The sequence below is a fragment of the Littorina saxatilis genome, linkage group LG16 (genome assembly GCF_037325665.1).
Source record: "Littorina saxatilis isolate snail1 linkage group LG16, US_GU_Lsax_2.0, whole genome shotgun sequence".
Classification (NCBI taxonomy): Eukaryota; Metazoa; Mollusca; class Gastropoda; order Littorinimorpha; family Littorinidae; genus Littorina; species Littorina saxatilis.
The window spans coordinates 32,522,924-32,540,423 of NC_090260.1; the positions used below are offsets into that span (position 1 = coordinate 32,522,924).

Below are 17,500 nucleotides of genomic sequence, written 5' to 3' on the forward strand. Positions count from 1 at the left end.
CCATCAAACATCTTATAATATTCTGGAAGTTTCAAAGCAAAATCCACTTATAGCCATTGCTAAAATAAAGCGCTTTGTGTCATGGTACCCCTCAAAATGCGCTCAACACCTGCAATTGTAGGAGTAGCATAGCACTAGAAATACGCAAGCTAGCTAAACAAAACAACGTGTTCCCGGCAGATAATTGATTTGACTTTCCCCTCGTATGTTAAAGTTGTCAAGTTTTGCCTGTTATGATTTTTCATCGATTTTTAACTAGTTCCCTCCGTTTGTGTCAGCTCGATTTGGGGGGTATCCTCATGGAAGCAGTGGTCACGTGATCCATGTTAAAGAAATCTTCAGTTTGATCCGAAAGATGTGCCTGATAGTCAATTGGACTGCCTTAAATGGCAAATAAAGTTTGAATGAAATAACACTGAAATTAATGCTTTAAATTGAGTGCGAAATTTGTCGCAATAATGTTATGGCGAAGTTTAATTTGAGCGTGCCACCCTGTGTCTGCATGATGTGTCTGAAAACACCTCCGTGCGGAGGGGTTTTGCAGCCAGCGCAGTGAAGATAAAGAGAGAAAATTGTCTCGGCTCGCGCGGCAGCAAGCAGGATGTCTCTAGACTGGTGTGCGCTGTTTACATGGGCAGCAACTTTTTTTTATTACATTTAGTCAAGTTTTGACTAATTGTTTTAACATAGAGGGGGAATCGAGACGAGGGTCGTGGTGTATGTGTGTGTGTGTGTGTGTGTGTGTGTGTGTATGTCTGTCTGTCTGTGCGTGTGTGTGTGTAGAGCGATTCAGACCAAACTACTGGACCGATCTTTCTGAAATTTGACATGAGAGTTTCTGGGAATGATATCCCCGGATGTTTTTTTTCTTTTTTTTCGATAAATACCTTTGATGACGTCATATCCGGCTTTTTGTAAAAGTTGAGGCGGCACTGTCACACCCTCATTTTTCAATCAAATTGATTGAAATTTTGGCCAAGCAATCTTCGACAAAGGCCGGATTTCGGTATTGCATTTCAGTTTGGTGGCTTAAAAATTAATAAATGACTTTGGTCATTAAAAATCTGAAAATTGGAAAAAAAATAATTATAAAACGATCCAAATTTACGTTCATCTTATTCTTCATCATTTTCTGATTCCAAAAACATATAAATTAAAATTAAAAATTAAAAACAATAAATGAAAATTAAAAATATAAAAACTATGATCAAAATTAAATTTTCGAAATCAATTTAAAAACACTTTCATCTTATTCCTTGTCGGTTCCTGATTCCAAAAACATATAGATATGATATGTTTGGATTAAAAACACGCTCAGAAAGTTAAAACGAAGAGAGGTACAGAAAAGCGTGCTATCCTTCTCAGCGCAACTACTACCCCGCTCTTCTTGTCAATTTCACTGCCTTTGCCACGAGCGGTGAACTCACGATGCTACGAGTAAACGGCCTTGCTGAAAATTTGCATTGCGTTCAGTTTCATTCTGTGAGTTCGACAGCTTGACTAAATGTTGTATTTTCGCCTTACGCGACTTGTTAGACTTGGCGCCGACTAAAATCGCTTGAAAACTGGGGCACAGTTGGAGTAGAAAGTGTGCCGTCTAAACAGCACTTAACCCCTTGACTGCCTTAGGACGGGTATACCCGTCCTGCACTTGTGCATTATTTCCATGATTAGATACTAAAAACAGATGCTTGGTTGAATTTCCTTTAAAAATAACATAGGTTTTACTTTCCTACCTTCTGCCAGTTTGGAGCTAGAATTTTTTGTGAAATATTACACCCCGAACTCCAATATTCCCTGGCAGTCAGGAAGTTTTGATTGGCAGTAGGATGCCTACTTCTAATGCCTTACCTGTGATGTGCCCGTTGGGGAAGGCGGGCTGTGACCAGTTGAGCTGCAGCGAAGGAGGAGAACTAGGCAAGGCAAGGACCGTAACTCTGCTTGGAGCCGAAGATGGCGCTGTGACAGAAAAACGGAAAGTGTGTCTGCTGTACTGGCACAGGATATGACGCACACAACAACTTTATTGTCTCCGATGCGACATTCACATGTGGTGCTCATTCTTCTTTTTTATGCATGTTGTATGTATGTATGTGGCGATGTGAACTGTGATGTAATGTATAATGTGTTGTAAAAAAGAAGAAAAAAAAAATAAATAAAAAATAAAAAGTCGTGTGAAGCGATATAAACAATACATGTAGTCAAACTATCGTCCTAAAACTAAAACATCAAGTCTATAAAAAAAAAATTTTTTTTTAAAAAGCCAACACCGAGACTACATGTATTGAGGCTTCGCTAGCCTAAATCGGAAGCCTGAGACAGGTCCAGCTCGTCTCCGCGAAGCATGCGAACGTAATGCCAAATTAAACTATTATTTGTGAGTGCATTTCCAGAATACAATTTGAGATGTGTAATGACCAAACTCATTAATTAAAGGCACAGTAAGCCTCCCGTAAACCATCACAGATACTGTCAGGCTTTTACACACAGTACAAACACCCTTACATTTAAACACTCATCGCTTGAGAACATCCGAGGTGCCCTCCGTAAAGAGAGAGCAATTTTCAAAGAATTTATTTTTGCGTGGTTTATCTTACCCCTGAGCCATCGTGCACCCGTGTGATCCAGTTTCCCTTTTTCACAATGCAGTCGTCACTTTGTAATTTGAGTGCGGCTCGCTGTAAGCTTATCTGCAATAGCACGTTATTATGTACCTCTGACTATGCACGAAACAAACGGTTGTGGTTCACAAGAACTCTAGCGATGGATTTTGACTGTTCAGAGGAACTGGCGACGTCATAAACCGTCGTCTGCTACGAGAACCACGACCTTGCGTGACCCTGCTTCCGGGCTTTTCTTTTTTCAAACTTTCAAAACTTCGAACTGTACTGATCTTGTCTTGATGAAAAAAGAAATCTTTTATGATTTAAGAATGTTTGTGTAACAAGCTGTCAATTTATTACTGATTTAGATTTTAAAAGTTAGGTCTAGCACCAAAACGTAACACGTCTGACAGACAATCCGCAAAATTCATTCTTTGAAAATTGCTCGCTCTTTACGTAGGGCACCTAGGATGTTCCCGTTTGGTGAGCGTTCAAATGGTAGGGTGTTTGTACTGTGTGTAAAAGCCTGACAGTATCTGTGATGGTTTACGGGAGGCTTACTGTGCCTTTAATGATTGATCTTCCAAGCTTAAGCAATCCATAGTCCGGGTTTCGTTGAAGATTGCCGCTTGACAAAAACATTCAATCCATTTGATTAAAAATGATCTAGTGATCATGCCTCAGCTTCCACTAAAAGCCGGATATTACGCTATCTAAGACATCTCCCGGAAAGAATGTGAATACAAAGTTTCATAAAGATCTGTCGAGTAGTTTTCTGGGAATCGCTCTACACACACACACACACACACACACACACACACACACACACACACACACACACACACATACATACACACACACACACTGGGCACCGCCACCACCCTCGTATCGATTCCACGTCTGTGTTAAAACATTTATTCAAAATTTGACTAAATGTAAAACCATAACATGTAGACGACGAGACTGAATAGCTTCATTTCAAATACACATTTACACAAACACGCCCGCGCGCGCACACACACACACACACACACACACACACACACACACACACACACACACATATATATATATACACACAAACACACACACACACATAAACACAAACAAACACACACACACACACACACACACAAACACACACACACACACACACAATACTGACCAGTCTGTTGCGTGGTGTTGACCACAGGTAGTGACCAGCCACTCTTCTCCCCGTCACGTGTTGTTCTCACGGCAAACTCATACGTCGTCGCTACGTCAAGCCCTGCACACACGCCATCAACAGTGACGTCACTGTCTGCCTTCCTTTCTTATTCATGTACACACACCTACAGAGAACTAAACCGTCGTGTGCAAGTGCAAGTGCAAGTAAAAGAAACAACGTGATAAAAAAAAATATATATCCACTTCTAGTTCTACCTCGTCATTTTCCTATATACTCCCTAGCACTCACTTACTTACTCACTCACCCTCACTCGTTTACTTACTCCCTCACTCACTCATTCACTCACTCACTCACTCACTCACTCCCTTACTCACTCACTCCCTTACTCACTCACTCACTTGCCCACTTACTGACTCGCCCACTTACTCCCTCACTCACTCATTCACTCACTCACTCACCCTCACTCGTTTACTTACTCCCTCACTCACTCATTCACTCACTCACTCACTCACTCACTCCCTTACTCACTCACTCGCTCACTTACTCCCTTACTCACTCGCCCACTTACTCACTCACTCACTCATTCACTCACTCACTTAGTCCCTTACTCACTCGCTCATTTACTCTCTCTCTCGGGGTCTTGATTTGGCCTAAATGGTCCGCTGGACCCAAAAAGCAACAACTAACTTACTCTCTCACTCACTTACTCACTCACTCACTCGCTCACTCATTCACTCGCTCACTTACTCCCTTACTCTCTCACTCACTGACTCACTGTATATATATGCATTTGAGATTAGAATAGTCCCTCTCTGGGCGAGGGCTGGTTGAAAAGAAGCTCGTTTATATTGCTTATGCCACAACCCTCGTAAAATAAAATTTGATTTGATTTGATTTGATTGATTTGATTTGATTTGACTCACTCACTCACTCCCTTATTCTCTCCCTCCCTCTCTCACTCATTCACTCACTCACTTACTCCCTTACTCACTCACTCACTCACTCACTCACTCACTCGCTCGCTCGCTCGCTCGCTCATTCACTTACTCACCCTTACTCACTCACTCACTCACTCACTCATTCACTCACTCACTCACTCACTCACGCATGCAAACACGCACTCACTCATTTACTTCACAGGATAATGCTTTTACGTATCATTGAAAATATCGTGCTGGAGATCAAGCCCTAATTGTTTGCTTATTCTAATGACATGACACTTAATAATTTGAATAAAATGTGTTTTAAACCAAGGACGAATTACCTTGTCCGTCGCCCTTACCCCGTTCTCGTCCCCCAAAGGACTAAATGACCAAATAAGCAACTCAGTTAGTAACAAAGTAGCTAGCTAACTAACTGATCCAAGGGAAGAAAAACATCAGGACAGAAAAGAGGATGGACAGACAGACAGACAGACAGACAGACAGACAGACAGACAGACATACAGACCAACTGACAGACAGACAGACAGACAGACAGACAGACAGACATACAGACAGACATGCAGACAGACAGACAGACAGACATGCAGACCAACTGACAGACACACAGACTGACAGACACACAGACAGACACACAGACAGACAGACAGACAGACAAACAGACACACAGACAGGCACCAACCAGAGACGTTGAGAGAAGTGGTGGTGGCGTTGAGGTACTGATACTCCTCGCCGCTGATGGCGGAGTACCGAATCAAGTAGACACGGCCGTCGGAGGGTGGTGGAGGGGGCAGGGAGGTGGGGGCGGAGGGAGAAGCGGGGGGAGGGGCAGGGGGTCTTTTCAGCAGAGCAGGGTCCAACCAGGAGAGCGCCATGTGGGTGGGGGACAGGGGAAGGACCCTCAGCTTGACCGGTACCTCCAGGGCCAGCACTGGCGGGGCTGCGCACGGACATAAGATAAGATAAGATAAGATAAGATAAATAAGATAGATAAGATAAGATAAAATAGATAAGATAAGATAAGATAAGATAAGATAAGATAAATAAGATAGATAAGATAAGATAAAATAGATAAGATAAGATAAGATAAGATTAAGATCGATAAGATAAGATAAGATTAAGATAAGATTAAGATAGATAAGATAAGATTAAGATAAGATTAAGATAAGATTAAGATAAGATTAAGATAATATTAAGATAAGATAAGATAAGATAAAGATTAAGATAAGGTCAGATAAGATAAGATAAGATAAGATTAAGATAAGATTAAGATAGATAAGATAAGATTAAGATAAGATAAGATTAATATAAGATAAGATAAGATAAGATTAAGATAAGATTAAGATAGATAAGATAAGATTAAGATAAGATTAAGATAAGATTAAGATAAGATTAAGATAAGATAAGATAAAGATTAAGATTAAGATAAGGTAAGATAAGATAAGATAAGATAAGACAAGACAAGACAAGATGTGACCCTCCACCACGGAATGAGTCGCATGTCACCTTTGCATGATTTTCATATTTGTACATTTTCCTAAAGAGTTTTTGTATGCTCTGCATCCAGTGGTGAAAACCGTTTGAGTTATAAGCCTGTGACTAAGGTGACCCAGACACTCCCCGGACTTATATTAAGCCTAGCGCAGAACCGCGCGAGGTCACATGCGACTCATTTCGTGGTGGAGGGTCACATATAAGATAAGAAAAGATACATACGATACGATAAGATAAGATAAGATAAGATCAGATCAGATCAAATAAGATCAGATCAGATAAGATAAGATAGCATCAGATAAGATCAGATCAGATCAGAAAACTTCAATGTCCATTCTCATTTTACATAAACATGGACATTTTTCTTTGGGCACCAGATCGCATTTTTGAATAACACAAACAGACAGACATCATAAAGCATAATATAGAAAATACTACAGGGTGACCCCTAGATATGCCACCCACTTAAATGCTAATTACTCTTACATTTGTTTTGTCAAAGTACTTCATACATGTGTATCTATATATATATATATAAGACTTGTGTGTGTGTGTGTGTGTGTGTGTGTGTGTGTGTGTGTGTGTGTGTGTGTGTGTGTGTGCGATGCACGGCCAAAGTTCTCGATGGATCTGCTTCAAATTTGGTGGGCATATTCAGGTAGACCCCGGACACAACCTGGTCGATGAGAATTTTCAACACGTGCTCTCAGCGCGCAGCGCTGAACCGATTTTGGTTTTTCTGTAGATCCACTACATCCATTCCCAGTAACTTTTCCTTATCTTCTCCAGTGTTTTGCGTTTATCTCCCTTCCTTCGTGTGGCGTCAATCCATATTCCCGTTACTATTTTTAGAAGGTCACTGTCCACAACGCTTTCATCCCGGCGAAGCCGGATATTCCCGTTACTATTTTTAGAAGGTCACTGTCCACAACGCTTTCATCCCGGCAAAGCCGGGTATTCCTCTACTTCTTCCCGGCGAAGCCGGGTACCCGGCTTTCGGCTCTACTTCTTCCCGGCGAAGCCAGGTATCATTCGGCTCTACTTCTTTCCGGCGAAGCCGAGTACCCGGCGAAGCGGGTATTCATTCTAGTTTAATATACATTGGCTTGAGATATGGAATGATGATGTCAACTAATGAACCAAGCAACTAACTAACAAAACAACTATAGCTATAACTAACTAGCCAAGGAAAGAAAGACATCAGGGCAGAATGGAGGATGGACAGACAGACAGACAGACAGACAGACAGACAGACAGACTGACTAACTCACCGGACAAAGTGTGCACGACAGCAAATTGTGGAACACTCTCCCCCATGTGGTTGAAGGCCCTGACACTGACAATGTACTCCGTCTCAGGCTCTGTCAGAAAAGTAAACAATAGAAGATTTTCGAATATAAGTATTTCAGAATTGTCAGCGGTCTAGAAGAGTAAGAGCCGCTTCACCTCAAGCTATAAGGATACAGCCGATCGGAAGCGTGGAAGTTTGTCCTAGCATATAACCACGTCATGTCCCAACTAGACATTAGTCCTGGGGACACAAAAACCAAGTTAGCATAGCATAGCATAGCATAGCATAGCATAGCATAGCATAGCATAGCATAGCATAGCATAAGCGTGGAACATGCTCCGGATGTTGTGAAAAGTTTGGCCGAGGTAAAAAGGGCTCAGACTGCTGAAAATCCTGACAGAGTTATTTCCGGAAAAAAATGTCTATTAAGACGTAAAAATAATAACACTACATGTTCTAGCTACTGAGAAGACACCGCTTTACAGGTTCATGTCAAGCAAGATCAACGCCCTAAAATGAAAAGTTGAAGTATACAGAAATGCCTAGAATAACCTCATGCTTAGAATTTGTTTACAATTTTTATATAATAAAAACATCAAAATGCAGTAAGCTTAAGCATCAAACCCCTTATAGACGTACGTATATTAAACACACATACCGTGACTTCGACTCACGGGCGTGCGCTCATTAAAACACACACAGAGACGCACAAACAAGCATACTCCAGAAAGACTCGTTTGTAAAATTATGAACTGACAAATCAGCGGAAAGACATTTTTGACATTGTTGTTAATGAAGTATTTTGTTCATTTCGCGTTTATTATGAGTGTCGTCCTTCTTTATGGCGAGCTAGGGCTGGTCGTAAAAAAGCAAACACTGTCTGCTTATGCAATTGCCCTTGTAATTAAAAACAAGAGGCGAAGCCTTCAAGGCTCACGTAAGAAATCGACAAACAGTAACACAAACTCAATCACTCCGTCACACATACACACACACACACACACACACACACACACAGTAAGCATAGGAAACTGTGCAAGAAAGCGAGATCCTGGATGTGCCAACTGGTCTCGGCCCGCTCACAATAACAATGACCGAGACTTTCAGTAATTCCTTTGAGTGACGTCTAACCCTCTTACGTCATAATGTGACGTCTTCAAATAGTTTCTATCACACACGTCAAACACTTTTGACCGAGACGTAATCTTCTTATGCGAGCTTTATCCATAGACTCGGAAATGTTAAAGTTTCTATCACACAGTACACGCACAGCCAATAAAGTTGTCAATGTCATTACCATTATCATTGTTTCTCTTCTAACCCACCCCACCCCCCTCTCGCTCTTCCTCTCTCTCCCCCTCACCTTCCCGTGTAACACGAAATTCTTACTCCACGAAAAATTTACTCCGTAGTAAATATTTCGTACGAAATTCTTACTGCGAGTACACTTTTCGTACGAGAAAAGAACTCCCCTAGGCACGAAAAAACTACTCCCTCCACGAAATTTTTACTCCCCATTTTTTTTACTTCCAGTAAAAATCTCGTACGCAAAAATGGGATGCGGGCGAAGGGATAATGCCAATAAGTGATCTCGCGCACACGAATGTCGCGCTACCCTCCCTCCACCCCTTCCACCACCAAGACTAACAGGGGACAAGGGAGTCAACATTTCGTACACCTGGCATGGGAGGTTAAATTGATCGTGTTGGGGTGAAGTAATTTATTCGTTATTTATTCGTCAGGGGAGTGACATTTTTGTACGAAATGTTTACTCGGAACTCACCTGTCTTGGGGAGTAATTTTCTATTGCAATGGGGGAGTGCTTTTTTCGTAAAGGGAGTACCTTTTTCGTACGAAATGTTTACTCCGGAGTAAAATTCTCGTGGGAGTAATTTTCTCGTGTTACACAGGCGGTTCCTCGCTCTTTCTCCCCTATCTCTCGCTGACCCCCTCAATGACGAGGGACTGACCTCTGCCCAGGGCTAACCATGTGTTGGTAAACCTCGGGGATGTAATAATGAATTCCTCTTGTCTTTACTTACTTATCTCTCTCTCTCTCTCTCTCTCTCTCTCTCTAACTTTTCTCTCTCTCTCTCTCTCTCTCTCTCTCTCTCTCTCTCTCTCTCTCTCTCTCTCTCTAACTTTTTCTCTCTCCCCCCTCTCCCTCTCTCTTTCTCTCTCACTTCAATACTTCACCACCATCATCATCATCATCATCATCATCATCATCATCATCATCATCATCATCATCATCATCATCATCATCACCATCATCATCATCCATCATCATCATCATCATCATCATCATCATATGTTTATTCTTCCCACCCACCTCATTATGTTTTTCTATGTTTATTTTGGATGTGTGTTTGTGCGTCTCAAGGACAGATTGTAAAATAACGTCCAGCCTTAAATCTTAATCCTTGTAAAACAAAGTTCAATTCAATTCATTTCAAATCAATTCTCTCTCTCTCTCTCTCTCTCTCTCCCATCACTCACTGAGACCCTCGATGACGAAGGATCTCTGCCCAGGACCGACGATGTGGCGGTACACCTCGGGGATGTAACGACCGTACCCCACAATGTATCCCAGCACTGGCACTCCGATATCTCGCGGGACTGACCACGTGACCACCACGCTGTGTGACGTCACGTCTAGCTTCAGCCACTGCGGGCCCTCGGGCTGTCGCATCTCTGGCAGAAAGGGAAAGAGAAACACAGCGAGAGAGAGAGAGATACACTACCAGAGAGAGATACATTTCGAGAGAGAGAGAGAGGGAAAGAGAGGTAGATACAATATGAGAGAGATATAGTACGAGAGCGAGAGCGAGAGACAGGCAGACAGACAGACAGACCAACAAACAGGCATACAGACATTGGCACAGACAGACAGACGGACAGACAGACAGACAGACAGACAAACAAACAGGCATACAGACAGACACTGACAGACAGGCAGACGGACGGACAGACAGACAGACAGACACAGACAGACAGACAGACAGACAGACAGACAGACAGATAGATAAAGACACACGGAGACAATGAGAGGAAGGGGAGGGGGCAGAGACTCACCGATGGTGTCAGTGCGTCCCACCACCCAGTCAGTGAAGGGTCCCGTCCCGTTGTTGTTGATGGCGGCCATACGCACCTTGTATGTACTGCCCGGCTTGAGGTCTGCACACAACAACACCTTATACTCGTACCGAAACAAAACCTGGACTGCTGGAACAATTAGGTTAAACAAAGACCCACGGAGGCAAAGGAGGGGGGGGGGGGGTCTACACACAACAACACTTTATACAGGTACCGAAACAAACAACTCAGGGCTCCCCAGGGACGCACCTCTAAGAGGATCCCGGGACCCCCATCTTTTATTTTTAGAGGGTCCACGGACCCCCTCCGCGGAGTTTTAGAGGGTCCCGAGGCCCCAATTTTTTTCAGTTTTAGAGGGTCCATGGACCCCCTTAGCGGAGTTTTAGAGGGTCCCGAGGCCCCAATTTTTTTCAGTTTTAGAGGGTCCATGGACCCCCTTAGCGGAGTTTTAGAGTGTCCCGAGAGCCCAGACACCTCCAAGCCCCGGTGTATTTTTACAGTCTGAAAACAGTACCTTCGGGACGCACGATACAAGAAATTTAGTGCGTCCCAAGACTGACTCTTTTTCGGTTTAGTGCGTCGCGGGACCCCGTCCCGGAACTTCTAGTACGTGATTTCGGCTTCTAGTGCGTATAGTACGCAGGGATGCACAGTTTGGTGAGCCCTTCCCCTAGACTGCAGGAAGAATTGAGTTATTTTTTTTTTAACTTTAAAAAGACAGAATACAACATCAGAACTTACAAGGTAAAGCAATTACACCAAGAATGACAACATGGTCTTCAGGAGACGTTAGTTAAAAAGTTAAATTAAAAATCGAATCATAAAAGTGAAACAATGACACCAACCGAGAAAATGGTCTCTAAGGGAGGTAAACACCTTGCTGCAATTCAATATGCAGCGGTTGTTTCCCTTGTCAGAGTATACAACTACTGAATACAAAATCATAACGTACAAGGTGTTGCAATTACACCAAGACTGAGAAAATGGTCTCTAGGGGAGGCAATCTTCTTGCTGCATACTGCATTTCAATATACAGCGGTTGTTTCCCTTGTCAAAGTATAGTGGGGTTTGTTCCATGTCTATAGCCAAAAACGTAAATGACGTATTGTGGCAGCCAAAAGAGAGAAAATATCTGAAAGACAAACAAGTGCATACATCCCTTCCTCAGCTTCTGAAAGTAATACACTGCAATGAGTGTCCAAACGCCGAACCAAATGTTGGTTCTAAGACGACCGGGTCGTTAGACTAATAAAGTAGTCACAAAAGAGGTTTTTGTGTAAAAAGCATAGTACATGGAGAGGAATACGGTCACTGCTTCCGCTCCCCATGTTCCTTCTGATAGCACAAACTGCTACATTAAATATGAACACCAACACACACACACTAACAAACACACACACACACACACACACAAACGCGCGCGCGCACACGCACGCACGTACGCACGCACGCGCACACGTACACACACAGACCCCCCCCCTACACACACACACACACACACACCACTCCACACACACACAACCCCCACCCAACACACACACACACATAAACACCCCTCCACACACATACATAGCCTACTGATTCAACTAAAGTTCACGACAAAGACTACACAAAGATAGACAGAGATGCACTGACCTTTAAACGTGTAGTTGTAGCGATCAGCATCCACACTGAACTTGGCCAGCCGGGGTCCCCCCTTCTTCTTCATGATCACCTTGTAGCCGGTCACCTCACCGTTTTGCGCGCCCTCTGGGGGCGGCTTCCACGTCACCATCAGGTGCTGTCGTCATCATGATGTTATGTTATCACTGAGTAACGAGTCATTGCGATATTTCGCATTATTGCTATTTCATATGTTACGTGGATTTCCATTGGTCAATTGGACAAAACTGAGCTCAGTACAAAAGTGATATCGACGACATTTCCGTCGATATCAGTTTTGATATCGACGACCTCTTTATTGCTTCCCCACTTCAAAAACAAAAACACCAACATTTAAAAACAAACAAATATATATGAAAATGTAATGATCCCAGAATTTAGTTGAGCAAGTGACTAAAGACTTTTTGAAAGAAAAGACATTTTGAAATACTGAAAAGTACAAGAAAAGAGTGAACAAAAAGAAATAATAATCAGAGGGAGGGATATGGAACAGCCAAAACTGAGACAAATACTTTTGTAATTTCTTTACAGTAAATACATGGCGATCTTAACAACAGTAGAGAACGCTATGAGTAAATACAAAATGTCCAGAGAATTAGCAATATATCTAACATTGACTGACTGTGTGATGATATCTTCTGCTATTGGTCTGTTTCGACAGTGATATCAAAATCTCGACCTCCGGTCTCGATTTTGATATCACTGTCTCAACAGACCATAGCAGAAGATATCATCACACAGTCCGTCAATATTGGGTATTATTGAACGTCAAGTCACCGCATTAGCGATACATTCTTTATTTTTGGCGTCACTTGCATGAATGGAATATTATACGTTATTTGAACTTTTGACCAAAATATGACATTTTACACAGATCGAGACAGTCAGTGTTCCTCCGAGAACGCGCCAGCTGGTTAGAATTCCTTTTAGTTTTTATTATTGAACGCACACAAACATGTACTTTGTTGTTGTCTCGGCTGGCCGCCTAGATATGAAGTTTTGTCGGCCTCCGACGTCACATGGCTCAAAGAAGGGAAATCCAGTGTTCAATCGATACATAACGCAGTGCAAAGATTCTCTCTCTCTCTCTCTCTCTCTCTCTCTCTCTCTCTCTCTCTCTCTCTCTCTCTCTCTGTCTCTCTCTCACTCTCTCTCTCTCTCTCTCTCTCTCTCTCTCTCTCTCTCTCTCTCTCTCTCTCTCTCTCTCTCTCTCTCTCTCTCTCCTCTTCCCACAATTACCGTAGCGTTGATAGTTTTCACTGTGACGTCACGAGGCGGAGCGTCAGGTTTGCTGGCGAGGGTGTCGGCGAAAATGACGCTTCCCTCGCCGATGACGTCACCAGCGAAGGGAATGATTTCAAATCTGTAGCTGCTGAACTTTTTCAGACTGCCTGTAAGTGAAATATCAATAAACCATCATGATATGACACTGAACAGACAGAAACAGAGGATTAATCAGATGTGTCTGCTGACTCTTTGCTCTTTGTAATTGGACTGCATTGTCATCTGCATCCCCCACCCACCTCGATCTCTATGTCTCTTCCACCTCCCTCCATCTCTCTCTCTCCCTATCTCTCTCCCACTTTGATAACATGTCAGTACAGTACTCTATCAGTGATTGTATTGAAACATGACTGTGCATATTATAAGATGTTTGGTGGCTTGTTGACAGACCAGCTTTTTTGTTGGTCCAAGGGGACCATATCGTCTTTTGTTTCATCTTCATCGACCAAGGCCGAAGGCCGCGGTTGATAAATATGAGACAAAAGGCGATATGCTCCCCGAGGACCAACAACAAAGTGCTGGTCTGACAACAAGCTACCAAACATCGTTTTTGTCATCATTTCGGTTGTGCAACAAAATGCACAATAACCCACAGGGAGACGAATTTTAAAATCCAACTCCGGGCCACAAAGCATCGTCACAGTAGCACGAGATAACACGTCAAACTTGTATGTGACGTCAAACGTAGCTTGTTGACGCTTTTCTTCCAGTCTGAAAATGTACAGAGCTGCGATCATACCTGTGAATTCAGTAAGTGTTGAGCATATTTCTTTTCTTTTAAGTGTTTATGACTTTTCGTTGTGGATTTTGCGATTACAGAGATAAGTTGCAAATTGACCATGAGTCGCCGCGGTAATTATCAACATTGATTGGGTCTTTGAGAGTGAATGCTTACAATCGTTGTCCTCGGAAACACAAATCCAAAGCCACGATGGTTCCACACATCAAACAATCAGCCTGATTGGCTTTTACTTTGACAATCCACGTTTCACATGAAAGCTCAAACCCATTCACCACCTCGAGTTATTGCATGGGGAACATGAGATTTATTTACCAGGTGTTTGTGAATGAAAACTCGTGAAAATGATGACAATAATGTTTGTTCGAATATTCCATCATTGTTGGAGAACCATAATGCATCTTGACATGTCTTTTTAATTGTTGGCCATGTCAGTTATGTAAAAAGTTGTACTGTAGTTAGCTTAATATCTCTTTCTCTGTCTCTTTTTTTCTCTGTCTCTCTCTTTCTCTGTCTCTCTTTCTCTCTCTCTGAATGTGTCTCTTATTCTGTCTCTGTCTGTCTCTCTCTCAGTCTCTCTCTCACTCTCTCCCTCTCTCTCTCTCTCTCTCTCTCTCTCTCTCTCTCTCTCTCTCTCTCTCTCTCTCTCTCTCTGCCCTGACCTGCCACGTAATCAGCAGTGGGGGCTTGGAGCCAGGCTGACTGTTTATCCCGCTTGCCGGGCCGCCAATAGCGGAGCTGGTACTTGGTCACGTGACCTCGCGCTGGGCGGTTCCAGTGAACATGGATTTCTTTGGACGACAGGGCCACTGCTCTGGCGTTGATTACAGTGCTTGGCGGGAGGGCTGCAACATCATCATCATCAGCAGCAGCAGCAGCACCGTCATCGTCGTCGTCGTTGTCGTTATCATCATCATCATCATCATCATCATCATCATCATCATCGTCGTCGTCGTCGTCGTCATCATCATCATCATCATCATCATCATCATCATCATCATCATCATCATCATCATCATCATTGTCAATAGCAGCAGCAGCATCGTCGTCGTCGCAATCATCGTCGTCATCATCATCAACATCAACAGCAGCAGCAGCAGCAGCAGTAGCAGCATCGTCGTCGTGGTCGTGGTCGTCGTCGACGTTGTCACCACCATCATCATCTTCACGATGACAACGCCAGTACTAACATGCACACACACACACACACACAAACACACACACACAAACACACTCTCACACACACACACTCACACACACACCTTTAGTGGCCGCCCTGACATACATGGGGTCACTCATGGTGTACTTGTTGAAGGCTCTCAGCTGGATGATGTACAGCGTCGAGTCGTCTGAAACGAGCACTCTGAATGAGACACTGAATCACTGAGTTAGACACTAAGTGAGACACTGGATGAGACACTGAATGATACACGAAAACAGCAACTCGATAAGACACTGAATGAGACACTGTATGAGACACTGCCATCACACACATTTGCAGGGCACGATTGCTTAATGGAATAATGACAATTAGCTGTAAACTTTGGCATCCTCTCTCTCTCTCTCTCTCTCTCTCTCTCTCTCTCTCTGTCTCTCTCTCTCTCTCTCTCTCTCTCTCTCTCTCTCCATCCCTCCCTTCTCCTCTCTCTCTCCATCCCTCCCTCCCTCTCTCTCCCTCCCTCCCTCCCCCTTTTTCTCTTCATTCCTCCCTACCCCCTCTCTCTCCTTCTATCCCTCCCCCCCCTCTCTTTCTCTCCATCCCTCCCTCGCCCTTGGGGACGTAGCTCAGTTGGTAGCGCGCTGGCCCCCCTCTACCCCCCCCCCCCCCCCATAGACGAAATACAGCAGCCTACTGAGGCCCCGGATGGAGAAGCGGTCAGCACGGGGGTCAAGCTCCACCCTGTCCACCTCGGACGGTTTGTCTACCGGCCCGTAGATCAGGCGGTAGCCTAGCAACGGCGGCTTTCTACTTTCGGGGTCACGGGAGGGCGTCCAGGTGACCCGGATGGCGTCGACTGACGTCACGGCTTTAATGTCCTTGGGGGGCGCTGGGGGGAGGAACTCTGTGGGAGAAAGAACATTTTGGAGGATCAATTTCATTTCATTTAATTAATTTCAAAAATAAAAGTTGCTTGTTCATTTCACTGCTTGTTATTATCTCAGGTGCCAGGAGAATGGTTCCGTATAACTCTCGCTTACTCTAATACACATGTCGTATGCACTTAGAGCGCTTATTTCCCTTTGTTTATCAAATCATTTTATTTCAATTTCTTTATTATACCATTGCTGGGGTATTCGGCAAGAACAGTCGCGCAACCCAGGTGTGTACGTGTTTAGGTGTAACCACTGAGCCACCTGCGACAGATAACGGTAACCAGGTAGACAGATGGACAGAGCAAGGAAGATATCGAAAGAGAGACAGACAGAGCCAGGCCGGTTTACATGTCAACTATTCCTGCCAAGAGGCCAAAAGACGAACCGTGCGGGTGTTTCTGGATACGTATCCACTGTGATGACGCCTCGAAGCCCCACGTGGTGAGAGTAGCGATACGGAGATAGTACGTCTCGTCCCGACCCAGACCTGCACACCACGTGACACACATATTACATCACGTGACACACAGCTCACATCAAGTGACACCCAGCACACACAAAGCTTTACTTCACAGTGAACAGCAAAGCAGTCTACCTCCATTCCTAGCTACCATCAATCAGTTATTTAACAGCAAAGCCGACACACCCAGTGTACAGCCAGGATTACCGATGAGGAACGGCTTGTTCCTGTTGCCCTCAATGAAGAGCATCTTTTCGCGCGTGTCCGTCCCTGCATGGATCTTCTTCTTCTTCTTCTGCGTTCGTGGGTGAAACTCCCACGTACACTCGTGGGTTTTTTTGCACGAGTGGAATTTTACGTGTATGACCGTTTTTTACCCCGCCATTTAGGCAGCCATACGCCGTTTTCGGAGGAAGCATGCTGGGTATTTTCGTGTTTCTATAACCCACCGAACTCTGACATGGATTACAGGATCTTTTTCGTGCGCACTTAGTCTTGTGCTTGCGCGTGTACACACGGGGGGTGTTCGGACACCGAGGAGAGTCTGCACACAAAGTTGACTCTGAGAAATAAATCTCTCGCCGAACGTGGGGACGAACTCACGCTGACAGCGGCCAACTGGATACAATTCCAGCGCGCTACCGACTGAGCTACATCCCCGCCCTCCT

The 17,500-nt window shown here is 43.9% G+C and overlaps 1 protein-coding gene across 1 annotated transcript in view; it reads right to left on the reverse strand.

Moving 5' to 3' along the window:
* Window positions 1-1,804: 1,804 nt before the first annotated feature.
* LOC138949961 (neogenin-like) overlaps window positions 1,805-17,500 on the reverse strand; it is a 16,682-nt gene continuing 986 nt past the window's right edge. Inside the window, exons 3-14 of the mRNA XM_070321744.1 lie at window positions 16,758-16,859; window positions 16,132-16,341; window positions 15,541-15,627; window positions 14,941-15,123; window positions 13,495-13,646; window positions 12,229-12,373; window positions 10,573-10,674; window positions 9,997-10,191; window positions 7,478-7,567; window positions 5,395-5,652; window positions 3,769-3,870; window positions 1,805-1,959 (exon numbers count right to left, since the gene is read on the reverse strand). Coding sequence (XP_070177845.1) covers window positions 1,805-1,959; window positions 3,769-3,870; window positions 5,395-5,652; window positions 7,478-7,567; window positions 9,997-10,191; window positions 10,573-10,674; window positions 12,229-12,373; window positions 13,495-13,646; window positions 14,941-15,123; window positions 15,541-15,627; window positions 16,132-16,341; window positions 16,758-16,859 — 1,781 coding nt within the window. The remainder of the gene's footprint in view (window positions 1,960-3,768; window positions 3,871-5,394; window positions 5,653-7,477; window positions 7,568-9,996; window positions 10,192-10,572; window positions 10,675-12,228; window positions 12,374-13,494; window positions 13,647-14,940; window positions 15,124-15,540; window positions 15,628-16,131; window positions 16,342-16,757; window positions 16,860-17,500) is intronic.